Below are 26,912 nucleotides of genomic sequence, written 5' to 3'. Positions count from 1 at the left end.
CGTAGTTTTGTGTAAATTTTGAGTAATTCCAAAAAATGTTGTTATTACATTCGAAATGTATTAAAAAATCCAGATCGTTTTATACCCATGATGTAAAAACTGAAAATTTGAGTAATTTTCAAAAATACGTAGTTTTGTGAAAATTTTGAGTATTTTCAAAAACTGTTGTTTTTACATTCGAAATGTATGAAAAAAAATCCTGATCGTTTGATACTCATATTGTAAATACTAAAATTTTGAGTATGTTTTCGATAAAACGTAGTTTTCTGAAAATTTTGAGTGCTTTCAAAAAATGTTTTTATTACGTTCGAAATGTATGAAAAAATCCCGATGATTTGATACCCATATTGTAAAAAACTGAAATTTTGGATATTTTTTCGATAATACGTAGTTTTGTGAAAATTTTGAGTATTTCCAAAAATGTTGTTATTACATTCGAAATGTACAAAAAAATCCTGATCGTTTTATACCCATGATGTAAAAACTGAAAATTTGAGTATTTTTTCAAAAATACGTAGTTTTTTGAAAATTTTGAGTATTTTCAAAAAATGTTGTTATTATATTCGAAATGTATAAAAAAAATCCCAATCGTTTGATACCCATATTGTAAAAACTGAAATTTTGAGCATTTTCAAAAAAAATGATTTAACATTCCAAATGTATGAAAAAAATCTGATCTTTTGATTCCCATATTGCAATAACAATATACTTTTTTTGATTTCTTTAGAGAAAAAAAATGGATTTTCAAAATACTGGAAAAATACGTATTTTTGTGAAAATTTTTATGAAATTATAATTTTAACGACATCATCCCGATTTCAAAACATTATATTTTGATTTTTGCATGATTTTTCATACGATTATAGCCAATGTCTCCCATATAGCCAAAATCCCATAAGCTCTGTGCTTCAGTTATGCACGCCTCGGTTTTGCATCCCCCATGTGCGGTGCTAAACCGAGGCACGACTGTAATTCATAAATTGATCGAAAATTGATTGAAAAACGCTACTTACGCTTAGGATCTTTTGAAAACTAACCTGATAGATTAATAGATAGAAATTTGATGTCTTCAGAAAAGTTGTTCAGAATTGCAAGCTATACAATAAATAGACTATTGATTGATCTAATCCAGGCTCTGAGAAAGTAAAAAAAAACATGAAAATATAGGACCACCCTATTACCGATACAGTCTAAAGTCGATTATCCGAAGATTGGTTATCCAAAGATCGATTATCCGATGGTTTGTACGGGACTTCGGACAATCGAATCATGAACAAAATTTTCTCTATAATATTTGTTTTCTTATTTTTCTCGATCAAATTCGAGTTCTGCGAATTCAAGTCGATTTTAAACGTTTTAAATTACCAAACGAATTTTCTCAACTTTTCATCACCTCCATTTTTGCCGCCATCTTGGATTTAATATTATAAATCACTTTAGTGTTGTTAAAGGGGTTATGCTTTAGCTCGACAATCAAAACGGAACGTTTTTTTTGTGATTCGATTATTCGTTGTGAAGTTTTTCCAATGCTTTTGGATAGCCGATTCTGAACTGTATTGCCAAAAGATGTGTTTTTTTTTACTGAACAAAAGTTTCCTTGTCACATAAGCTCCAAAATGCTACTCAAATTTCTATACACTTTGCATTGCTACAGAATTCGGATATTGAAAAAAAAAACGCAGATTTTGAAATTTAAGTTGTTAATCGTTTATTATTTGTGCCTGAAATAAGTTTTTGTTCAACTCTTACATGGTGCGGGTAAAGAATAAAACTAGCGGAATCATAAGTTATTAAATATGAGAAGTTTTGGTTTGAATTGTTTGGCTTATTACATTAATCAGCTAAGCATTTAAAAGCAAACTGTCAGTAATGGAGCGCAGTTAGTTAATTATGAAACTATTCTGAGATTGAAGTCAATTATTGTTATAGAGCTTTTAAATTTACATGCTATTTTTTATAATTTTTTTTTTGCTTTGTTTGAATAAACGTATTTTGCAACTTTTTGCCTTCCTCACTGAGGTAAGGCTATAATCCTGCTATAAAAATGAACTTTGTATAAAAACGTCGTAGACCCACCTTCATGTATACATATCGACTCAGAATCGAAAACTGAACAAATGTCTGTGTGTATGTGTGTGTGTATGTATGTATGTGACCAACAAACTAGCTCATGTTTCTCGGCATTGGCTGAACCGATTTGACCCGAACCTATTGCAATCGACTTGGTTTAGGGTTTCATAGATCGAGTTTTATACAGATTGAAGTTTCGATAAGTAGTTCAAAAGTTATGTATAAAAATGTGTTTTCACATATATCCGGATCTCACTTAAATGTATGTAAACTATGTTCGGGTCCATCATCCGACCCATCGTTGGCTAGGTCATCAAAAGAACTTTCCAACAAGTCCAAAACATTGAAGATCTGGCAACCCTGTCTCGAGATATGCCCACTTAAGTGATATTTATGTACTTTTTTATTCCGGATCTAAACAATAGATTAAATTTTTGTACAATTCCATCATATCAGTCATTGTTGGCAATAAGTGAGGAAGGCTCCAACCACATAGGTGGATTAAGTTAGTTTTTATGATTCTAGATTCGGTTAAAAACCAGCCCAAGTTTATTCCGGCATCCGTATATGCTTGTCAACGCCCATCATTCGCCGTACCACAAGTCCCAAATTGTGCTCAATGGCATACTCGAGTGCTCCCTTGTTTTCGTGATCTGTTTTATCAAACGCTATCCGGGAATCTTCCAGCAGTAGCTCCAAACATTCACAAAGCTCATTGGTGATCTTTTTGGCTAGATTTCTAACGCAGACGAGTCCCAGCGGTCGCTCGTTGAAGATTTCGGCAGGTTCTATATGTTTCAAGAATAGTTTTAGGATTTCCGGCTGCCCTTTGGCACAGACAAGCTTAATCGTCTTGGATATTATTTCTTTGTAGGGTAGTGGATCCAAATCTTTGGGATTTTGCTCTACGGCTATTAAAATCTTTTGAATGCATCTTATCCGATTCCGAATGACTGCTTTCTGTAACAGTTCGTAAACCTTGCTGGGTTCCGGCGATTTGACGATGAACTCGTCAAATTCGTTGACAAACTCTTGACTCTTTCCTTCCAACAGAAAGGACTCCATCGTTGCAGCGGTAATCTCCGATCGCCGTTGATCAAACTTCAAATCGGCAAACGTTGCCTCAACGTCCTTTCTGGCTTGCCCTTCAAACGTGCTATCCAAGTCACAGACGAAATGTTGCCGGCAATACTCCACCAAGTCACGCTTCTGATCCAGATCTAAGCTGGTAGAGTTACACAGTATGGACAACGGATGTGCCCGGTAGTCGCCCAGGTTGATATCGGCACCTTTCTCTCCCAACAGCATGATCAGTTGCTTGACCGCTCCAAAGGTGACGCCGGTGGCCATCTTGAACAGCATCATCAGCGGGGTTTGCTTCTGCCACATGGCGTCCACGTTGACCGTGGGCAGCTGCAGCAGCGTTTCGGCATTGGCGAATGCTTTCGCATTCAGAGCGATGTGGATTGGGTATTGGTTCTTGGACTGCTGAATTGGTTCGTTTTCCAGCGGGAGAATCGAGATGAAGATCGTGATGAACTGGGAACTTCCCTCGGTGGAGCACAGGTCGCCGAAGAACTGTCGTAGGCACTTGTTCCGGAAGGAGTCTTCCGGGGCGAGTGTGTTCTTTTCGAACGGTAATCGGGCGTACAGTTGGTTTAGGTCTGACACTCCTTGGGTGAGAACTGCTTGAAATTGTTCGATGTTTTTGGTAAGGATGTGTTCCTTTAAAGTTTTTATGAGGGTATCCTGGAAATAATGAAAAGCGTAATTGAAGTATACTTTCGTTAGAGATTTTCCATTTATCATATTAATAAAAACTGGTTTCAATATTTTTTCCTGTCCAAAAGCCACACTAATATTATGTTTGTGGCTGGAAAAATACTAACTTTTTTTTATCAATCGCTATCTGTAGTAAGACTTGAATCGAAAAGATAATACGCAAAATGATGAAAAAAATACAAAGGGGAAGTTGGGGATGCAAAATCATTCTCATTTAAACAGGCTGTTCATTTTATCAAACCATTAATTTCAAGATTTGTTCAGTATTCTGTTTATTCTTTCTTTGTTAATGCTATCATATAGCTGTACGCATGTATGTCACGATCGAGGGAAGATGGAGAGTTGTTTTAACTAGCTTTACTAGCCCTGTTTTCAAGAAACAATACCTTGTTTCTTTAATGCTAAACATTTTATGAAATTAAATATGGACAGCCCTCTTTCCGTTATATGACTAACACATAGAAACGTTAAAAATGGTCACAACTTCAACAACACAAGTTTTTTTTTTATTTGCGTATTTGCGACCATGTATTCGTACACACTAAGCCAAATTTACTGTTTTGATATTCCAACTTTGCACTTGAAACATACCTCAACACTCTTTTTGTCTGCCTTCCACTGTTTGATGTCGTATTTTCGATCGCTCTGAATGTCCGATATGCTCGATTCTGTACGTTTCATGACCGCTGGCTTTTCTGTTAACATTTTTCGGCGTAAAAGTATCAGTGACTCAAAACGGTTTGGTTGATATTTGTAAGCTTGATTCAGGAGAAGCGTTTTCAACTTTGCTACGCGGTTCGCGATGTGAACTCAATGGCTGGTTTATACACACTGCCGGAACGTGCCAGAAGTTTTACTGCGTCTTTGTGGTGTGGAGATGCACAGTTAAAAAAAAATCATCAAAAAAATAATAAAATTCACTTCATTTTCGGCAATCTGTACGTTTAAGTTACCTTAAGTCAGAGTTTAATTTGTTAATTTCAATATTTACAGTGTCGTTAATTTATAAAATTCACCATCTGCTCATTGGCAGGAATTCGTTGAGGTAGGAATATGACGCAAGAAACACTGAAATGAATAAGTTGAGCTGATTTTAAAACTTTTCTACAAATATGTCTACCTATGCGTTTAGAAAGTAGTACGACTACCTCACTAGGGAAAGGTCAAGAGCTCAGCAATACCTTTACCCTGACTGTATCACTAGGGTGTAATATCAAAATCGATTTTTCAGCATAGCACTTTTTCAGTTCCTTTTGGGGCCCTAAACAACTCCCCAAAGATTGGCACCGATTGTTTTATTCCTCGCTTTGCGCAAAGTGATTCAATTTTTCATATAAATTTGTACGGGGAAAATCATTTTTTTGGATATTGATATTCATCAATTCCACGTTTCATGCAATATAAAAACCGGACTCACATTCGGATGCTCTGAAATGCCCTCTACAACTTTGCCCAAGAGAGCATGGTGCTAACTTGCTTTTGAAAGAAGATATAGCGTCCGCAAAACTCGTCTAATACGTGATTTTCGAGCAAAAAACACGTTTTAGACGAATTTTGAACACGCTGTATCTTTTTTTAGGAGCTTGCTAGCACCAGGAAAGTTGCAGAGGACTTTCCAGATCATACAAATATGAGTCCGGTTTTGATATAGCATGAAACGTGAATTTAAAGCGAGTTGTGGCGCTATAACCGACAATTAGTGTCCAGGGCATTTGTGGAAATACTATGTCCCATCCGCGAGGGTCCCGGAGCACCAAAACTTCTTAGCATGGTGCTCCCAACGATTAATTGCCCAAACAAACAGGAACGTGAGCGGGGGATCCCCATGTTTCTTCCTCCCCTGTAGATTCAGAAATGTATTGTTGTTTGAACATTCGTGCTCAAACTCAATCTACTTCAACGAATCACCGTTGCAGTAAACTTTACGTAGTTGGCCTGGCCGCTTTAACGTTTTGTGATGTTTCAATGCAATCTATTGCAATGGGGCGCTGCAAATGTTAATAATGACAAGAGGATGCTAGGCGTTAATCAACCTAAGGCATTTTCCAGGATGCCCTCGAAAGACTGGCTACGCTAGGGTTAGATTAGATTAGATTAGATTAGCATGAAACGTGAATTTGATAAATATCAGAATCCAAAAAAATGGTTTTTTTCATACAAATTTATATGGAAAATTGAATCGCCTTGCGCAAAGTAAGGACTAAACCAATCGTTCCCAATCTTTGGGGAGTTGTTTAGGCCCCGAAAAGGAACTGAAAAAGTGCTGTGCTCACTAAATTTGGACAACTTTATTTTTTTTCCTTACAACCATATTACACCCTACTGTATCACCGCACAAGGAATAGTCTTAGATGCAAACTTAGTGAATAGTAGGACAAATACATGCTTAACATCTTGCAAGGGCATTTCCGGGATTGGTTTTTAACCATTTCAGGGTTGTCATAAACGGGTTAAAAATCTTAATTTCCAAAATTAGCCTAGAAGTGTTCTGAAACGTTAGGATGATTGCATTTTGCTTTGGAAACTATCACAAAAGAGTGACAAAATGCGATAAGTGTATTGTTTTTGTTAATATTTCGAGTATTAATTATTGATTTCGTTCCATTGAATGTATGAATGAATCATCAGCTCAATTTTAAAAACAAGCAATTTTAACATAATTAAGCTTTCGCAATTTCTACATTTACAATAAGGCCATTACAAGCTTTATATCAAGGGCAACATAAATACTTATTGCTAAAAACATTTTTTCATTTAACAAATATGTACAATAGGGTGACAACTAAAATAAATGACAAGGTAGTTTGTTATCAAATTTAACATCAGAATCTCTCACTTGCCAATAATCTTACACATATTATGCCACCTAGGTGGAAGTTTGAAATTTTTACTTTTTTTGCATACATTTTTGCGAAAATTCCCTTGACCCAAAGATTAAAATCGAAATCCGAAGGGATTATGGCTCTCCTCTCTCGACCACGAACGATCGGTAAAAGGAATCTAAAAAAATCACTATCTTGATTATTCGGCGTAACAACTTTATTACTACTACACTTGCAAGTGTAACGTCACGCGTCGAAAAATGACCTGACACATTTTATAGATGGACAATGTGTGTAAACAAAGTGAAGTAAATCCTGACAAGGAAATTCACAAAAAAAAATCATCAGCAGATTGATTTTGAGTTGCTTGCTTTGCCTCCACTTTCTTTTGCGGGTGAAGAAAGTTCGTTATCGAAAATGATTTTTTTGCGATTGTTCCATCTTTGCTTAAAACCATAACTGATTTTGCACAAAATTGGCATAGTTACTTATTTTTACCTAAAGAATTGATTTTCCTTGGATTTTCCTAAATTTTCATTTTTTTTTTCTTGTCACCTTTATGCTTAATCGATTGTAAACTATTTAGGAAACATTTAACACCTAACTCCCAAGCTCGATAAAAAGCGGAAATTCCCCCTTTTTCTCGAGCTTGGGAGTTTAGGTGTTAATGATGTTTATTTTTGTATTTTTATCAAATAGACAAATGTTAGGCTTTTTTACAAATTTTGAATTTTGAGAACAATATTTTTATGGATTTATTATTGCTTGTGAAAAAAATGCCAGTGACGTGACTCTTACAAAGTTTAAAAAAAATGTAATCATTTTTGTTTCAAAACATTGAGAATAAAGCCTTACCCGAGCAGACGGTACTAACAAAATTCATGCCATTTTAATAACAACTACTGTTAAAATAACAAAAAGTGTTATGGAATATTCTTGCAAAATCCTTTTTTGCATAATAGTTTAATAACAGTTTAGGTTATCATAACAAAATTTGTTATTTGTCTGATATTGGCTGATAGCCAAAACGACATGGGAATAACATTTTTGCTATGGAAGAATACCTCCAATTGTTATTAGGATGATTGGATTAGTTGTTAAAATAACAAAAAATAATAACAAAGAATTGTTCGAAGAATTACTGAACATTTTATAAGTCTGTTATTATAATAACAATCCAATAACAAAAAAATCATAACGACGTATAACAAATCCTTTTATAAATAACATAAAATGTTATTGGCCTATTATTTTCAAATATCAAAAATGTTATTCGCAATTTATTTCCGTCTGCTCGGGTAAACTGAAAATCGAAAAAAAACCAGAGCAGAGGAACAAAAACAACAAATTAATTTTGTGTTAGCCTTATCCTAATTTGTGTAAGCATAAAACATACAAACTACAAAGAGAGCGACTGCAACGACTTTTGTCGAAATGCATCAATTATCTTATTGGACAAAACATCCAAAGTGTCAACTGTGGAAAGTTTCAGATTAACAGTTAGAATTGTGTTCTGAATCACTAAATATTTAATTTTTTAATAACATGTATTACTCTTCTCATTGAAAAGTGCCAGCGACAAAATTGGGCGAAAAGTTCTTCGCCCGGAGATCGCGAGTTGGCGCGAGCGAATGAACACCGCGAAAAAAGATTCGGGGGTGCATTGGGGTTAAATGATTATTTCGTTATTCGGTTTAATTATAAAATAATATTTTTTTCGTAAATATCGCTACTTTGATGCGATGTAATTAATTTTTACAGTAAATTAGGCATTGTTTCATCAAATTTGACCTTTCAAACGCACTAGAATGGCCAAATTTTAAAACAATAATGTTTGCCAATTTGACCATTTTACCCCCAATTCCCCTTGTAGAACAAAAGAAAAGTTCATCCGCGGACTGTCAGCAGCGCTCTGATTTGTTTGCTAGATCAACATTTGGAAATGTCGAACGTTGAAGGAAATCACTCAAAAAATGGAAATTAACCGATTTCAAATGTTTTGGCCGCAAATAAAAGGTAAGGGTGGCTAATTTTTGATTCCGATATGTAAAACTTGCTCTGGCGAGGGTTCTGAGCACTGCGGCAATCGATTTTAACGGCGGGTTGCTTCCGGTTGCATTTGATTTGCGGAGAAGGTTTTTCAATCCATCAGGGGCTTATTGGGGGCAACAGTTTCGGTAATCCGGAACTTCTGGTAAGTTTAATATTTGCAGTGTTTAGCATGAAAAACAAACTTAGACTAACCACTTTTTTCGAAAAATCATAACTCCTCGCCATTTTAACCGATTTCAATTGTCTTATACACAAATGAAAGGTGATAAGTTAGCCTTTCAAAGAAAAATAGTAAGAAGTTTCAAAAATTTAGCCTAACATATGAAAATGGCGTATGAAACTTTAAAATGCCGTTTTGACGGTGTCTGGACCAAAGAGCCTATGTCTGGAAATATTTTTATCGGATTCCCCGGACATTTTTACATAACATACTAAAAAATGGGAGGAGTTCATTAACAGGATTCCAAGATATGATTTTTTGAAAATAAAATCCGTGTTTTTTGACGCGCTGCGCGCAAAAACCGGAGAATGACAAATTGGCAAAAAATCATCTTTTTTCACTAAAACTGCGATTACTTCAAAATTTCAACGATGACATGTCTGGGTACCAAAAGTTGCGTCTTTCAATTAAAACAATTTTGATTCCCAAACATCTATAGGTCATCGCTGAAATTTTAAAGTTATCGCAGTTTTAGTGAAAAAAGTTGATTTTTTGCCAATTTCGGCATTCTCCGGTTTTTGCGCGCGGCGCGTCAAAAAACACGGATTTTATTTTCAAAAAATCATATCTCGGAATCCTGTTAGGGACCATCCATAAACCACGTGGACAATTTAGGGGAGGGAGGTATGGCGATTGTCCATGCTCCATACAAAAAAGTTTTTTTTGTTTGGACAATTGTTCACGAGGGGGAGGGGGGTTTGGGTTTTCCAAAAAAGTGTCCACGTAGTTTGTGGATGGTCCCTTGAAGAACTCCTCCCATTTTTTGGTTGTTAGGTAAAAATGTCCGGGAAATCCGCTAAAAATATTTCCAGACATAAGCTCTTTGGTTTAGACACCGTCAAAACGGCATTTTAAAGTTTCATACGCCCTTTTCATATGTTAGGCTAGATTTTTGAAACTTCTTACTATTTTTCTTATCACCAACTTATCACCTTTCATTTGCGTATAAGACAATTGAAATCGGTTAAAATGGCGAGGAGTTATGATTTAAAAAAAAAATGGTTTTTGCGAAAATCGACTTAAATTTCCATTTTTCAGACCACCCTAACACGGCGTAGGTCACCCTAATGGCCAAACAAAAAAATACGGGTCGAATTATTATAACCCTCAGAAAAATTTTGAGCCCGATCCGAGCACTTTTGTTTTTTCCATGCTGTTTTCGTGGGGAATTGCTGCATATAGACCTCCATTGATCACGCATGATCTCAGGGGGTACCGGAAAACAAACCCCGTAATGGCGGACAATAGGGTCCTAAAGCCCTAAGTCAATTGTTATGTTCAACGGTAAAAAACAGATTAAAAACCATCTCTGATCACTTTTTTCATTTAAATGCAAAAAATAGGACAGGACAACATTTTTTTTTTATGAATCCACTAAGGTCCGCGTAGAACGAGCTGTGAATAGGACCTTTTTGTCAAGAAGGGCCACGATTTTTTTTTCAAATTTCGATTTTAAATCTTTCTCGGTCGTACAAAGTGTCATTGTACTCAGAAATATAAGCTTTATCGTTGTGAACAATAATATCACAAATTTAAGCTTCACTTTAGGACCCAATTGAAACATATCAAACGAAATATTTGAAACCAAACCTGCACAACAACATACAAACAGAAAAATGAGGCGTATTCAATAGTCTAAGTTTGTTTTTCATGCTAAACACTGCAAATATTAACCAGAAGTTCCGGATTACCGAAACTGTTGCCCCCGAATAAGCCTCTGGTGGATTGAAAAACCTTCTCCGCAAATTAAATGCAACCGGAAGCAACCCGCCGTTAAAATCGATTGCCGCAGTGCCCAGAACCCTCGCCAGAACAAGTTTTACAGATCGGAATCAAAAATTAGCCACCCTTACCTTTCATTTGCGGCCAAAACATTTGAAATCGGTTAATTTCCATTTTTTGAGCGATTTCCTTCAACGTTCGACATTTCCAAATGTTGATCTAGCAAACAAAACAGCGCGCTGCTGACAGTTCGCGGATGAACTTTTCTTTTGTTCTACAAGGGGAATTGGGGGTAAAATGGTCAAATTGGCAAACATTATTGTTTTAAAATTTGGCCATTCTAGTGCGATTGAAAGGTCAAATTTTATGTAACAATGCCTAATTTACTGTAAAAATTAATAACATCGCATCAAAGTAGCGATATTTACGAAAAAATAATTATTTTCTAATTAAACCGAATGACGAAATACTAATTTAACCCCAATGCACCCCGAATCTTTTTTCGCGGTGTTCATTCGCTCGCGCCAACTCGCGATCTCCGGGCGATGAACTTTTCGCCCAATTTTGTCGCTGGCACTTTTCAATGAGAAGAGTAATACCTAAATGGATTTTAATTTTGGAAGTTTGCTTATTTTGCCCTCGTAGTCATGTAGCAGATCGATCCATGGTTTAATCTTGAAAAATAACTCAGGCTTATAGGATAATGTTCAAGCATTTTTAGCACACCGGTTGAAAGAATCACCCATAAAGTGAGTCATATTCAGGTATGTAGGGGAGAGTTCACAGGAATGACGAAATGTGATTTCTCTTAGTGATTCAACGCAAAATCGATTGCATTTTTTAAAAATAGTTTTGTAAATTCCATACTTTCATACACTTAGGAGCCCAAGGCGGCAAAGTCCTTGTAGATAAAAGGAAGACACTAGTGGTTGGTACTAGCAATGGTGGCCGACAGCTATAAAGTCAACTTCGTTTTTTTTTGTAAATTTGTCCTGCTTTTTTACAAGTGGTCTAAAATAATAATTTGATTAACTTTTTTGACATTCAAAATCGGAAGCATAGTTGCTGAGTTATCATCGCTCATAAATCCGACGCTATTTTGGTGATGGAGAGAAACCCCCATTTTTCCAGTTTGCTACTCTTTCAGATCGTCGTTGTCGTACAATCTTGTCACACGTACATTTTTGGGCAAATTGAGTTAAGAACGAAATTTTGTGCGGCTCTCAATACCTCACAGACATTCACAGATCCCCAAAATTCGTTTAAATCCTGAGATTTTCAATAAAAACCAAAAAAAAAAAAATCCGTGCATTTTTGTCACTTTTCGTATGAAAGATATTTCAATCTTATCGTGCTATCTTGACACAACCTGAAAATTGATGTAAATGCGTCAACTGGCCATAGGGATTTCAAGTCAGAACGCGTTTGACATACGTAAAAGCCCGACTACCGTAAACATTTTCAATTATAACTCGGAACTCCAGCAACCAAATTTGAGGAAAATGCACAGAATGGTCAACCAAACAAAACGTGTTTGTTATTGTTTACATTGCGTGCTCTCGCTTTTGTCTATTAACGGTCAAACATTAAAACGCTTTGTTCTCAGCGTTGATTTGTTGATCATAAACAACTGCTGTTATTCATTAGTCTTCAAGTTATGAAGTAATCATTTCCGTAGCTTTGTTGTGACCCATTTTTGGCATAGACATATAGTTGAATTTGGGGGTTGAAGTTGGGGTGAGATTGGGTCGTACCAAAATGCTGAAATTTGTATGACCTAATCTCACCTCTTAGACCCAATGCCACCCCTGATGACGGTTTATAGATTTCACTCGAATGTGCTATAGATTTTGCCCAAAGGATAAAAGAATTTAGCATTTATTACTTTATATTGCCCCCCATTTTTTTTTTGAAAATTGGCTACCGCACACTAACACCACGTCGCGGCAGATTCCTCAGCCTGTACTGTCCGATCATTGCGGTCGCGACCTTCTTCCACCTTTGATGGCCGGCAGCACTTTCCGGTGGCTTTTCCCCCGCGGACATGCGCAGCAGCAGCAGGTCGATCTTTTCCTCGAGGCGCAACAGCCGCTCGTTGTACGACTTGAGGTTCAGCTCCAGCTGGCCCGCGTGCCCACTGGTTCGAGCGTCCAGAATGTCCCGAATGGCGGCGACAATGTCCTCGTCCAGGCAGTGGCACCGGTTGTCCAGGTGGAACATCTTGCGAAGAGATCGTGGGAGGGGCCACGTGTGGAACGCTTTGTCTTTTGGTTCGGGGGTGCGCTTGGGTTTCGCTAGAATTTTGTTGTTTTCACGGGGCAGAACGATCAGCTGGGGCTCGTAGTAGCTGAAGAAGGATTTTTCGTTGAAGTTGAATCTGGAACGAAAGGGTTAGGATTTCTGGAAATGAGAATTGCATTGAGGAGTACCTGTTGTTCACTTCTTCGTAGTGGGCCAAAGTTTTAACCTTTTTGGCAAGGGCAATCACTTCGGCCTCTTGACGGATTGCCTGGAAGGGAAAAACGCTTATCAGATTGAGTTTTTTTACGCATGTTATATTATGCTTTACCGAGATATCACTGACGGCGATTCCGTTGATTAAATTTGCAATTACCAGCGTCACCAAAAAAATGAAGCCCAAAAACAAGATGTAGCTGGCACGATTAGATTTGAACTCGATGGCCGAGGCATCGAGCTCACCAGTTAGCATAACCAGTGATTTAATGATGGAGCTTTCCAGCGTTTTGAACGAGCTGAAGCCGCTGTCTTCCTGCACATTGCTGTCAGAATACAGCACGAAGAAGCCAAATCCAAATGCAAGCAGGATGATCACGTAGATTAGGAGACTTTTGAGGAAGTTTCTGCTGACAGTCTCCAGCATGACGATGCTTGTCGAGAGTGAGGACGAAGGCAGCGAGCCCATGTGAGTTACGATGTTGATCCCGGCGAGGACGATTATGATGGCGAGAAGGGTAGAGTTGTGATTAAATAAGCACACGGTCGCTAGTGGAAATATTATCAGCTCCATGTAGTTGAATTGTGCTTTAAAGGAAGACCGTTGCGCTGTGCAGTAGTTGCTGGATTTAAAGATGACGACAACAAAAACGATTGCAAAGGTAGCCACTAGAAAGAAGCAGCAGGTCCAAAGTATCCAACTCAAAGTCGTGTTCTTCGTTATGTCAGTTATGGCATACAGCGTGAACAGCACTGCGAGAAGCACACTTTTGCCTAATTTTAGGTAAAGAATCCTCTGGATCTGAAACCATTTGACCAGCAGGATGCTCATGATCACTGGATGCTTCAGCAGTGGTCTAAGCTCCTTGGAGTCCGCAATATATCCGAATGGATCGATCTCTTTCGAATTTCTTTGTAACACTGAAGATTCTGGTAGCAGATCTGATCGTTTAGGTTCCTTCATCAATGCTTTGAACAGCTGACCAGCGTTATGCATAAATGTACTATTTGAAATACCATTCTCGACCGTTTCTTCAGTAGGAGTGCTAGTGTATGTAACTTCAACTCGATTTGTTCTCGTTTGAGGTACAAATCCCGCCAAGTTGATGTGGATATTCTCTCCAAGGTCATCCGAACGAACTCCTTCCACCGAAATGCACCAATCCAGGTATCTTTGCAGAACCGTAGCACTCATCAAGTGTAGCGGTGACTTGTTGAAACGATTTAGCTGTCCGAGGTACGGTTTTCCTTTCGTCATGATTTGTAACGCTTCTTCGTCCATGTCATGTTGGACGGCAAAATGTAGCGCCGTCATCCCGAGGTGATCAGCATTGTCCACATTAATTCTACTGTTTTGCAGCAGTACGTCCAAACACTCGACCATTTCCGGAGCTCGTCTCTTCTGCAATCTCCTGACGCAGATCAACGCCAGTGCTGATTCGTTGAAAACTTTGGAGTCGGAGATAAACTTAAGAAACAACTTCAAAACCTTTACGAACCCTTTACAGCAAACAACTTTCAGCACCTCGCTGAGTTTCTTCTTTGCTTCAACCGTTTCAAAAACTCGCTCATTCTTACATTTACTGAACATTCTCTCCACACAAAGACTCCTATTTTTCACTGCCGCCTGAGCCAGCAGCTCGTACAAGTCCCTCTCCTTCTTTTCCCGGACCAAATTCTCGTACAGTTCATAGAATCCCTTCACAAACTCCTCCTCCTTTCCCTTCAGTAGCAGAGACTTGAGGCTTGCCGTTGACAGTTCGGACTGTTGTTGCCCAAAATACAAATCACCAAACAGCGCTTCGATATCCCGACGAGCCTGCCCGTTGAACACACTGTCCACGTCACACTTGAAGTTCTCCTTGCAAAACTCCAGCAGCCGGCGCTTCTCCGACTCACCGATCGTCGTCAGCTGGCACACCACCGACAGCGGATGAGATCGGTAGTCACCGACGTTTATGTCGGCACCCTTGGACGCCAGAAGACGAATGGTTTGCAGCACTGCTTCAAAGTTCTCCGGAGTAATCATTTTGATCAGCAACATCAGCGGCGTTTGGTTCTTGAGCTGAGCGTTGACGTTGATGCCGTCGATCGTCAGCAAGGTCTCCACCACCGAAAATGCTTTCTCCTGAATGGCTATGTGAAGTGGGTGTTGATTCCGCAGCTGCTGCACCGGTTCGTTGACGATTGGAATTTTGTCCAGAAATGGTGCCACAAACTGGACGTGATCGTCTCGGGGGCAGATCATTTCGCCGAAAAACCTTCTAAGTTTCTTGTTTTTGAACGCCCCGTCATCTTCCGAGTTGGACTGCTCCTGGTACAGTCGATCCAACTCGGGCAGCTTCCGGTCAAGCTGACCCTTAAAGGCCTCTACATCTCGCTTCAATAGAGCGTCTTTTAATCCGTCTATGAGTTGTTTCTAAAAGACGAGACGAAACGTGAAATTTAAACCGAATCAATTTAAAAAAAATCCCAACGAAACTTACCTCGATTTTGGTTTTATCGAGCTTCCACTGCTTAATGTCCACCGTTGGAGACATTGTGGTTCAGTCTGCTGGCTAAACTGGCGTCCGCGAAAACTACTATTTGCGATGAGCAATGAGCCGCATGAGCGCCTTATCGCCAGCGCTGGTCGTGCCCCTGACGTTCTACGAACGTACGCAATCGAGGAATCGAGGAGGAGCTTATCGTATCAGCTGGAGTACGTCTGATTACACCTTGTAGATTCAGACACGCAGTGGATGAAGAAAAAAAAGCATAAGAAAATAATAAAAATACAAATTAAGACAAAATTGATTTATGAGAAATTATAAGTGTGAAGCTTAAGTATGACCTCTTAACTACTCTAAAGTGATTTAGATTGTTTTAATCCAAGATAGCGGCTAAAATGGCGGTGATAAAATATTGCAAAAAATGCCCTTTTTAATTTAATAGGCAATCAACCATTAAAATTTGACTAAAATGGGGTCGCAGAACTCGAATTTGATGTTAAAAGCAAGAAAATTAAAAAGACGACATTTTTTTTCACCCATGATTCGATTATCCGAAGTTCCATACAAACCTTCAGATAATCGAACTTTGGATAATCGAACTCTGGATAATCGAACTTTGGATAATCGAAACTTCGGATAATCGAGGCTTCGGATAATCGAGTCTGGACTGTACCGTATTTTTTCGAAAATACTCAAATTTTCATAATTTGCAATTTGGGTATCAACGAAGCGAAATATTGTATGTTTTTTTCACATTATTTAAGTATTTTTGAAAAAATACTTAAAACATTACTAAATACCATATTTTTCGAAAATACTAAATTTTTCATAATTTGCAATATGGGTATCAAACGAATTGAAATTTAGTTTGTTTTTCACTTTATTAAAGTATTTTTGTAAAATATTAAAATTTTAACAAAATACCATTTTTTCCAAAATACTCAATTTTTCATAATTTGCAATGTGGGTATCAAACGAAATGAAATTTTGTATGCTTTTTTTTACATCGAAACAGTTTTTATGAAAATACAAAAAAAATCACAAAATACCGTATATTTTCGAAAATACTATAATTTTCGAAATTTGCAATATGGATATCAAACGAATTAGAATTTTGTATGCTTTGCAATTTGTTAGAGTTTTTTTTGGAAAATACTCAAATTTTCAAATATGCAAAGCGAATTGTTGCATGCTTCAAACATACCTCGGGTGAGTTCTCAAAAAGCCGTAAAAGTCACCGTGGCCTCCGGCACTAAAATTTGTTTACCATTGGCTCTTACGTCTTTTTGAAAACTAATCCGAGATACATTCAATAAATAAAATAAATAAATAATAAATTGAAAAAGCATTCAAATTTTTGCTTCGTTTGATACCCATTTTGCAAATTTTGAAAATTTTAGTATTTTCTAAAAAATACGGTAATTTGTGAAAATTTTAGTATTTGAGCAATTCCAGCTTTTATGTAAAATTGTCTGTAAAATCGATTCCCACTGTCGGTTTTTGAAAATTTTGACGTTTAGACCCCCTTTCAAAAAAAAAAAAAAACAGTTTTAGTAAATGATTTTTTGTATTTTTTTGGAGAGACATACCATCCTGCATTTTCCGAAATTTCAATTCATTTGATATCCATTTCGTATTTTCGAAAAATACGGTATTTAGTAATTTGTTTTGTGTTTCCAAAAATGTGAAAAAACATGCAAAAGTTCAATTCGTTCGATACCACATTGCAAACTTTGAAAATTTGATAATTTTCGAAAAATACGGTATTTTATTAAAATTTTAGTATTTTACAAAAATACTTTCATAAAGTGAAAAAAATAGTATTTAAAAAAAAAACTTATAATCGAAACTGCATACAAATTTTCGCTTCGTTTGATAATCATATTGGAAAATTAGAAAATTTGAGTATTTTCGAAAAAATACGGTAATTTGTGAAAATTTTATTATTAACAAGAAAAAAAAAACTCTAATAAATTGAAAAAGCATACGAAATTTCAATTTGTCTGATATCCATTTTGCAAATTTTGAAAGTTTGAGTATTTTCGAAAAATACAGTATTTTGTGATTTTTTTCGTATTTTCAAAAATGTGAAAAAAACATGCTTAACGGTGCACATCAACCAGAGCTTTTGCACCGAGATTTTTGTAACAGACATTTTAGTATCTTCAAAACTACGGAAACTATCGATATGATTTTATATTCATCCCCTATATTCCTGTCTTCAAAGTTATTTACAACAAAGTTTGACAATTTTTCCAATCAGATTCTTGCAGGATTGGGTCCGTAAGTTTGACAAATTTGGATTAAGAAGACAACAACTTCCTTGGCTGCTGTGCACCCTTAAGTTCAATTCGTTTGATACCAACATTGCAAATTATGAAAATTTGAGTACTTTCGAAAAATACGGTTTTAATTAAAATTTTAGTATTTTACAAAAATACTTTCATAAAGTGAAAAAAAAAACATACAAAATTTCGCTTTGTTTGATACCCATATTACAAATTATGAAAATTTGACTGTTTTCGAAAAATTAAGGTATTTTGTGAACAATTTTCAGTACTTATTTATACTTTGAAACTTACTACATTTAAAAAAAAAATATTAAAAATTCATTATGATATGGTTTAATTAATCGATTTTAGAAAGATTTTTAAAATGAGTTATCGAAATAACGATAGAACTATCGTTATCGATTTATCGTTACCAACCTTGTTTAACATCTAAGAATCAAACCATTCTTTTTCCTCCTTTTCCCGAACAGTCCCGCCCAACATCGACGACTCGGTGTCCTCGAGCGATCTGATCGTGCGCGAGGGCGCCAACGTGACACTGCGCTGCAAGGCCACCGGCAGTCCGCCGCCGTCGATCAAGTGGAAGCGGGACGACGGCACCAAGATCACCATCACCCGGAACAACAGTGGTGAGTTTGTCTCGCGAGGAAGCTCTCGATTCCATAAAAATTAGTGTTAATGCCAATTTAATTTTTCAGTGACGGACTGGGAGGGTGACGTCCTGAACATGTCCCGAGTGTCCCGGTTTGACATGGGCGCCTACCTGTGCATCGCGTTCAACGGAGTTCCGCCGAGCGTGTCCAAGCGGATTAAAGTCAGTGTCGATTGTGAGTGCGCAGTGTACCTCGCTGAAACCGTGCACTTCATCTCTAATTATTATGATTGTTTCTTCCCCATTTCAATTTGCAACATCGATTACGGCTTTAACTATGGCCAGTTCCGCCGATGCTGTGGATCCCGCACCAGCTAGTTGGCATCCCCGTGGGCTACAACGCCAGCCTGGAGTGCAACATTGAAGCCCATCCTACCTCACTCAACTACTGGACGCGGGAAAATGACCAGATGATTCACGATTCGCTCAAGTACAAGTAAGTTTGGCTGGTTTATTTTTTTTCTAGCAAAGAGTTAAATTGTGTCAAGATAGCACGCCGTCTTCAGCGAGCTATCAAACAGCTTAGCTTAGACGCCTGCCAGACAAATAAACAAACAAACAAACTAATCCGGCCGCCGTGGTGGCTCACCATCATCCTTGCATTCGTTCCCAGAACCGAGACCATTCCGGGGACGCCCTCGTACAAGGCCGTCATGCGGTTGCACATCACCGAGGTGCAGCACAGCGATTACGGCGTCTACCGGTGCATCGCGAAGAACCCCCGCGGCGAAACCGACGGGACGATCCGGCTGTACTGTGAGTATTGTTTGCGTCGTGTGGTTGGGTTTATGCTTTGCAACTTTGTCGTTAAGAGGAAAGATTTGAAAAAAAAATTGTAAAGGTTCTCAAAATAATCAGTTGAGATATTAATCCTAGGCAAATCATTTTTATGAGATGAATGCTTTTCAGAATCGAAGCAATTATTTTAAAATTGTTGTAGATAAAAATGATTCTACTTTTAATCATTGAAAAGTATATTCAATTGTCTCTTTTCAAATTTCTAGTAAGATTCTAGTTTAGTTATAATTATTTAAAACTCTTCGAAATACTAATTATGAGATTTGGCAGTAATTTGAAGATGCTCCTTTTAACGGTGCACATCGATCAGAGGCTGGAACACTCAGATATTTGTTATACATATTTTTGAATCTTGGAAACTACGGGAACAACCAATATTATTTTTGATTTATTCCCTAAGCTACTATCTCCGAAAATATTTAATACAAAATTTTACAATTTTTATACCCAAATTATTTTAGGATTGAATCCGAAAAATCAACCAAAAATTCTGTGTACTTAAGTCTTAGCCACTGCAAATCTTTGCAACAGCTACATACAGGGGTGCCAGGTTGCCAGATAAATCTAGGATTGCCAGAATTTTCAAGTGTCAGTCAGAATAAAAATTGAAAAGATTTAAAAAAAATCTTTTTCGGCAAATTTTGAACATTATTTGATTATCAATTGCCAGAAATATGTATCCTATCAGTATGGGAAACCTACTTGACAGAAATGTCAAGATCATAATATATTATAGACGTTATCCATCCATAAGGTGCCAGTCTTCTCTGTGAGTGCTGGGCTTGATTCAAATTTGTTGCAACTTTTTTTTGTGTGTAAAAGACTATACATGCAGCGTGTAATGTTGTGACTTTTCTCAGAAGGTGATATGCATGATTTTGGTTGTGATTTTTCCATCTGATTTTTTGTTGTTTTCGAAAAATACATTAAACTCTGGCCAAGCAATGTTTCTGTAAAAAAATAGCAAAATATCAATGATATATTAGATGGTATTTTACATCAAATTTTGTAAAATAAGTAAAATCACAAAAAAACTAATTTAAATTTACACATTTTCATAGACAATATCACACCTTCATCTGTGAACATTCTCAGTTGTAATATTACCATGATTTATTTTACTGTGTGATCAAAACATTCAAATGTTTAAAAAGCCTCTATTGCCCCATTTGAGTTAAAATGTGAATATGAAATGGCTGTTTTTAACAAAACATTTTTTTGCTCTTTTATTTTTCGGGACAATTTTGGATGGGAGGTGGGACAATGACTTCAAATAAAGTTTCTGTGACCTAATTAAAAAATGCTGTGGTTTTCTAATGATGTAAATAGTATTAAAATCAGGCCGGATTTCAAAATTTTGAAATATTTTATTCGGAAAATTTCTAAAAAAAATGTTTTTTTGTTAAATTGCAAATCAGTCAAACGACTCTCATGAAAAATTAGCTCTCTTCCATAAAAAAAGAAATGGACAAAGATGGACACCAAAAAAAAAAAACATTTTTTTTCCCACAGTAAATAAGCTTTAACATGAAACTGATGCATTTTATCAAGATAAGAGGTGATGAGTTAGATTTCCATTTTTTTCAAAACTGATTTCAACCGACCAGTTTCGTAGCAAATTGCTCACAAGTCTTACCAGTTGTATTTTTTTAAAGTAATATTGAGAACTTCTTGATGTGAACTTAGAATATTCAATAGATTGGATTTCTTTAATCCTAATTTTTTTTTTAAATTTTTTTTCATTTGCGAGCAATTCCAGCCCAAAACAGGATTTTTTTAGATACTTTTTTCTCGACCTTCTTCAATATCAATCATACTCAAATCAAAGACATGAAGCCAGGTGTACACGACTGTGACATTTGAAAAGGGCGTGAACTTTATTTTCTTTAATTTTAGTATATATCGTAATTTAAATATTGCTTTAACTCGAAGCCGTTTCATCGTATCAAAATGTGGTCAAAGACAAACTTGTAGGAAATTTGACGGGCTTTCTGAAAAAAAAAAAAACACACACACTGAAAAACAAACACTTTTATGAGATTTTTCGGTTTTGAAGTTTAGAAGTCAAGGTGTGCCCACGATTTTTTTTTCGTTCAACATTTTTGTGCAAATAGCCTATGTTGTTACAAAAAGACTCACAATAAATGTAAGATACGAAATATACAAATATATAAAAATAAACTTACGTCCTTCTCAAATGACATTCTCGTGTGCAACTGGCTCCATATACACAAAAATGACTTATGTAAGCGTAGGCTAACATGTCTACAAAATTTCATTGAAATCGGAATCTATTTGGCATGGAATTGCTCATGTAATTCATTTTTAGTCTTTTGTTAACATGTTCTAATTAAGCGAACGAAGAAAAAAAATAAAAAAAATCGAGGAAGTTGAAAACCAGAAGCATGATATGACATTATTGGAATCGTTGATCTGGTCTTTGCGGTTTATTTTGATCGCTTAAAGAGGCCATATAACACGTCTAAAAATCCGATTTTTTGCGTTACGTAATAAAAGAACGCTCCCTTAAACACAATGTATTTTTTTCAATTTAAAGCCTAATCAAGAGGGCATGACTTTTTGGAATCTAATCGGTTGAACTAACTGCGCTCAGAATACCTACCACGTTAATGAAACTATTTGTATGCTCTGCCGGCGGTGGCCCGGCAAATTTATCCACCGCGTGAGTGCTGTTTCACTAGTTCGCCACACGTTGTCTCTATTCTAGACGTTAGAGCTTCCACTTGTTGATACGATACACCCTTATGCCTCTAGAGATCTCACAACATCACAGCAAAGAACGTTCCACATGTTACCGCACCACGAACTAGAACTGAACTGATCGCCGAGGAGGACATTTCACCAAAAAGTTTATTTGATTGGGATTCCCAAACGTAACGCCGCCGTTGGTCGTTGTCACTAATAGACAAAAAAAATCATAACAACAAATTTCGCGGAATTAAACCGGTTTTGCTGAGCAGCAAAAAATGCACTCACGAGAGGCAGAGAGACGATGAGATTTTTTAGGAATAAATAAAAAAATTGATTTGCAAACTTGAGATTCTTGGGAAAACCCGAATATAAACTTGCTGCTCTCAAAAATATATCTTTGCCGTCTTCCCGCTTTACAGCATCCAGTCCACCAACGACGATACCTCCCTCGACGACCGAAACCATCACGACCACGGTTTCGTCCACGAAGAGTTTCGAGCTGCCGGCAGGGCCCTCGACGCTGGCACCGGTCAGCTACTTCGATAAAGGTAATTGATTAAACCGTTTTTTTTTTCTAGCGATTCCATACATATGGGGTGTCATTTAATTTATTTGTTATTTTTTTTTTTGTTTACTTTCCTACAGGTACCAAACACCAATCCAGCCTGAACGAGGTGGACCGATCGGAGCATAAATCCGGTGACGGTTCGTCCAAGTCGGGCCGGGATCGGCCAGCTTCCAAGCACCAGAACAGCAATGGTGAGTCTACAATGGTTTATAAAACTGTTAATTTCTATTTTTACTTATCCTGATATCACTTGCAAATGTGTTATTGATTTCAAAACAGTCTCAGTGATTGCCCCTTCAATATTGGACTGAAAAATTATAAAAGCCGGAGTGAATTTGTTAGGTTTGAGATTTTTCCGCAAAATAAAGAGTACGTACGGAACGGTATAAAATCATGCTGACTATGGTAGGGAAGTGTTCAAATTACTTCAAGAAGAAGTTTTCATAAAATTTTGAAAGGTTTAAATAGTTAGTTAACTATGTATAATTAAGAAAATGTTGACATTATTTAAATATTTTCAAAGTGTCATGATTTTCTCATGACGTTAATTTGAATCTGACGGAATGCATTTTCGGATTCTTTGGACAATTTTCCACTAGTAGAAGGTAAAGTAAGTTTGTGAATTATAAGTATTATGCCTTTTTAAAATATAATTTAAAAAAAACATCTTCAAATTTATAGGCATTTCAGTGGAACAAATTTCATATAAAATTTGATTTTTTTTATTCTTGCTACAAATTCAGTTTAAATAGCAATATGAATCGATAATTTTAGAAACAAAACTATTTTTAACGAATTTAAGGCAAAATTGTGCCTTTATAACAATTTTACCTATAATTTATATGTACAGTATGTAAAAAAAAATTTACACCTCTTGGGCACTATGCACGTTTTGTGATGAAACATGCAAACAATTCAATGTTGACAGAAACCTAGTACTACGTTTTTTTGAGAAACTCATGCCAAACATTTTGCTTAAAAAAGCTCATGAAAAGATGATTTCTATGAAAAGTTCTATAACAAATACTAGTACAAAAATCAAAAAAGGTGCAAAAAAAGTTTGTACACCTTTCGAAAAACTAACATAAATACAGTTATTTGTTGACAAATCACCATAAAACCCGGTCTCCCAACTCCAAATAGGCATCCTTGAATGATTAAAAAAATAATTTGGATTGAATATAAAGTTTACTAACTACTTAGTATAAAAGTTTATATAACTCTGGAATTTCTATATAAAACTTATCGAAACATAATTTTGCAAACTTTTTATTCAACTAAATATCAATATATTACCAAAGAGTTGCTAAATAAATATTTTGGGGTGGATATAACACCGTTTTGGGGGTTTTTGTATCGATAGAATATATTTTTCGTTGGAATTTCGTACCAACCCGGAATTACGTCGTCGGAAAATCCGTCGACATCCGAACCGATCCACGATTCACAAGCCAACCTATGTGGCATCGGAAAGGGCATAAAATTTCCGATCTTTTGATACCCAAACATCTAGGTGTTTTATAAAACCCACGTTTTAAAATACCTGAGCAAAAAGTAAGTTTGATCCACGAGAACAAAAATTACGAAAGTCCATACATTTTTGGCAGGTTGCTCAAACTAAACCATAAAGCCTAAACAAATGTTTTGGTAAAGTAATGATAGTTAAACAAAAAATAAAAAGAAACAATAGTGAAGAAATAAAATCCAGTCAATGGTTTAGAATTTGTTATAACAAATGTTTTTGAAATGGGGAAAATCGGGACTAAAGTCTGATTAGGGACAGTTCATTTTACAGCACTAAATTTTGAAATAAGTGCTCTAGTTTTGTTGTTTAATTCCAGTTTTAACCGAAATCAATGTAACATATCAAAACATTTTGCAAAAAATATGTTTCATTAAACTTGGAAACCTCAGGAAAAATGATTAAATTTTAAATTTTATTTTGAATTTAAAACGACATTTATATACGTCAATTTAATACTAAATGGTTCAAAATATTTTAAGAATAAGAATTAAAAAAAACTAGGCATTTTTCGGATCAGTACATTAACATTTCAACCATTTTCATAAATAAGCCAAATTAATGCTGATACATGTCTAAACTAATTTATATTCTAAAAAATTCTTATAGATAACTAAGAACCGTAAACCGGGGTGACATTGATACTATTTCAGATTATTTTTGAAATATTTTCCGACTGGTAAGGTTTGTCTCAAGATTATTATTGTTATAACATGTACTGGATTAGGCCAAAAAAGGTCCGTGCACTATTTTTGTAAAAAGATTTTTCAAAATTGTAAAAAAATAGCATTTTAAATTCTCATTTTGAGTTCCGGGGAGTAATAGTGTTTCGTGTTAAAATCGGATTTAAACTGTGCCCATTTAATTTTATTTTTGTCAAAAATAGGATGACTGTGGGTGCTACTACATTTTTTGCTAAAAAAATTAATGTTATTATTTACTTTACTATTTTTATGAGCTTAAAAAAACAAATTTTAGTTCAAATTGATAAATAGTTAGAATTTGCCTAATTTTTTTAAAACTAGTTTTGTTTGTAAAAAATATCATTTTTTTTGCATTTTAAACTAAATATGAAGCACGAAAAAAAAGTTTTTACACTTTATATTTTTTTTCTGAAAATGGCTATAAATTTGAATGTTTCAGATTGTATTTCAAAAACTCATTAATTTAAATATAAACAAATTGTCGCAGGAATTCGAAAATGCAGAACGTTTTCCGATTCAAACTCATTTTTATTGAGAAATTCATGCCATTTTAAAAGTATCTAAAAAATACTATTTATCAACATTTTCGTAATTATAGTTTACTAACTTTTTAAACTTTTCAAAATTATATGAAAAACTTTTTCTTGAAGTAAACCATACCTTAATAAAGAAGCGTTCAATCCATGGTATGATTTACAGAACTCAACTATTCCACTATTTCAACACATCTGAATTAGATAAAAATTAAATTTGGGGAAAACCGGGACATGACATGACACCTTTTGTATGAGAAATGCTCAACCAGTAAATTTATTGAACCGATTTATCTGAACCGATTCATTTTTTATACAGAATCAAGAAGTTTGATATGTCGCAAGATAATTTGTTGACAGAGATCTTCTTTGATAAACCGTTCAATCGGAACCGGACTCATTTGGGTACCAGTTTATTCTTCTTTAATTTAGTTTCTTAATCTTTCTTTTTCATGTTTTAAATTAAAAATTATACACTTTTTTAATTTTGTTTAATTTATTTTTTTCTTATTTCTTTTCCTCCTCAGGATCCACCCACGTGGTCAGCACCAGTTGGACACTGGTGGCTCTGGCCGTGGCCCTCCAGATGCTGGTGTCCAGGCTGACAACATCCAGCAGCAGCCAGCAGTGACGATGACTGCCAGGACTGCCGGACGTTACCGTAGTAGTTGTAGTAGCAGCAGTTTGTTGGCACTTTTGTTAATCCCGAACGGTCGCGAGAGAGTGTGATCCGAAGAACTTTTTCGATGTTATCGTTCCGTTGGTTATTCCAACCGGTTGATCTGTCCCGGAGGGGATGCGAGGACACAGTCCTCGAGCGTGTTCCTCCAGACGGCGAGGGAGAGGGTCACCGGTTCCAGATTTTTGCTTGCAATGATTTCAGGACGCGTTCGCACAGCACGCTCACCACAAATGATGAGAAATAAAAAAAAATGGTTTGAACCGAATTGTGTAAAGGTAGCTATGTTACAATTTGTACATTTAATCAAAATATTTAGAACAAGACAAGGGTAGGTAAATTTTTACGACAAGGTAAGAAACACTCAACCACACAAAAATCAAACGAGCAAACAAAATATTAAACGATAAACTTAAAAACATAGACTAGAAAGAGCAAACCTAGGTTGCGGGGAGTTAAACAAAAAAAAAACAGTGGGGAGGGATAGTGAGAGCAATTGTTGTAAAATTAAGTTATTATCAGGTAATGGAACTCAACCCCGATGACAGGCGCGATATGATAATTGATAGTGTTAATGCCTTACATGAAAAAAACAAGTTAAGCTAAATACAAAACGAGCGCCCAAACAAGCAGAGCTGGGACTGCTGTAATTTAAATCAAACAAAAAGGAGTACAGTTTATGGAAATCAAAACTGTTGACCGCAAGGAAACTGGTGTTGTGACGATAGAGCAAGTGAATTTATCAAACATTTTTTTCTGTTTTCTGTTGAATTCATGCCGACGCAAAAGATGGTGAGTATTGGTGATAATTTACCTTTCAAAGTAAGTTTAAAATCCTG

At 36.1% G+C, this 26,912-nt stretch overlaps 2 protein-coding genes across 4 annotated transcripts in view; one reads left to right on the top strand and one right to left on the bottom strand.

Moving 5' to 3' along the window:
- LOC120430699 (lachesin) overlaps positions 1-26,669 on the top strand; it is a 179,653-nt gene extending 152,984 nt beyond the window's left edge. For all 3 annotated transcript variants that reach the window (XM_052708113.1, XM_052708114.1, XM_052708112.1), the window contains 7 exons: positions 18,376-18,534; positions 18,604-18,732; positions 18,843-18,993; positions 19,171-19,313; positions 22,487-22,615; positions 22,713-22,826; positions 25,922-26,669. In XM_052708113.1, coding sequence (XP_052564073.1) covers positions 18,376-18,534; positions 18,604-18,732; positions 18,843-18,993; positions 19,171-19,313; positions 22,487-22,615; positions 22,713-22,826; positions 25,922-26,025 — 929 coding nt within the window. In that variant the 3' untranslated portion in view covers positions 26,026-26,669. The remainder of the gene's footprint in view (positions 1-18,375; positions 18,535-18,603; positions 18,733-18,842; positions 18,994-19,170; positions 19,314-22,486; positions 22,616-22,712; positions 22,827-25,921) is intronic.
- On the bottom strand, positions 1,692-15,815 carry LOC120430697 (transient receptor potential cation channel protein painless-like). Its single transcript, XM_052708115.1, has 5 exons — positions 15,609-15,815; positions 13,238-15,541; positions 13,098-13,177; positions 12,604-13,045; positions 1,692-3,819 (listed from the first exon to the last, which is right to left on the bottom strand). The coding sequence occupies exons 1-5, from the start codon at positions 15,660-15,662 to the stop codon at positions 2,620-2,622; spliced, it is 4,080 nt and encodes a 1,359-aa protein (XP_052564075.1). The 5' UTR covers positions 15,663-15,815; the 3' UTR covers positions 1,692-2,619.
- Positions 26,670-26,912: the final 243 nt, after the last annotated feature.

Source organism: Culex pipiens, chromosome 2 (genome assembly GCF_016801865.2).
Source record: "Culex pipiens pallens isolate TS chromosome 2, TS_CPP_V2, whole genome shotgun sequence".
NCBI classification, from domain to species: domain Eukaryota; kingdom Metazoa; phylum Arthropoda; class Insecta; order Diptera; family Culicidae; genus Culex; species Culex pipiens.
The sequence above is the reverse complement of the archived record's forward strand: the minus strand, read 5'-3'. Positions and strand labels throughout refer to the sequence as shown.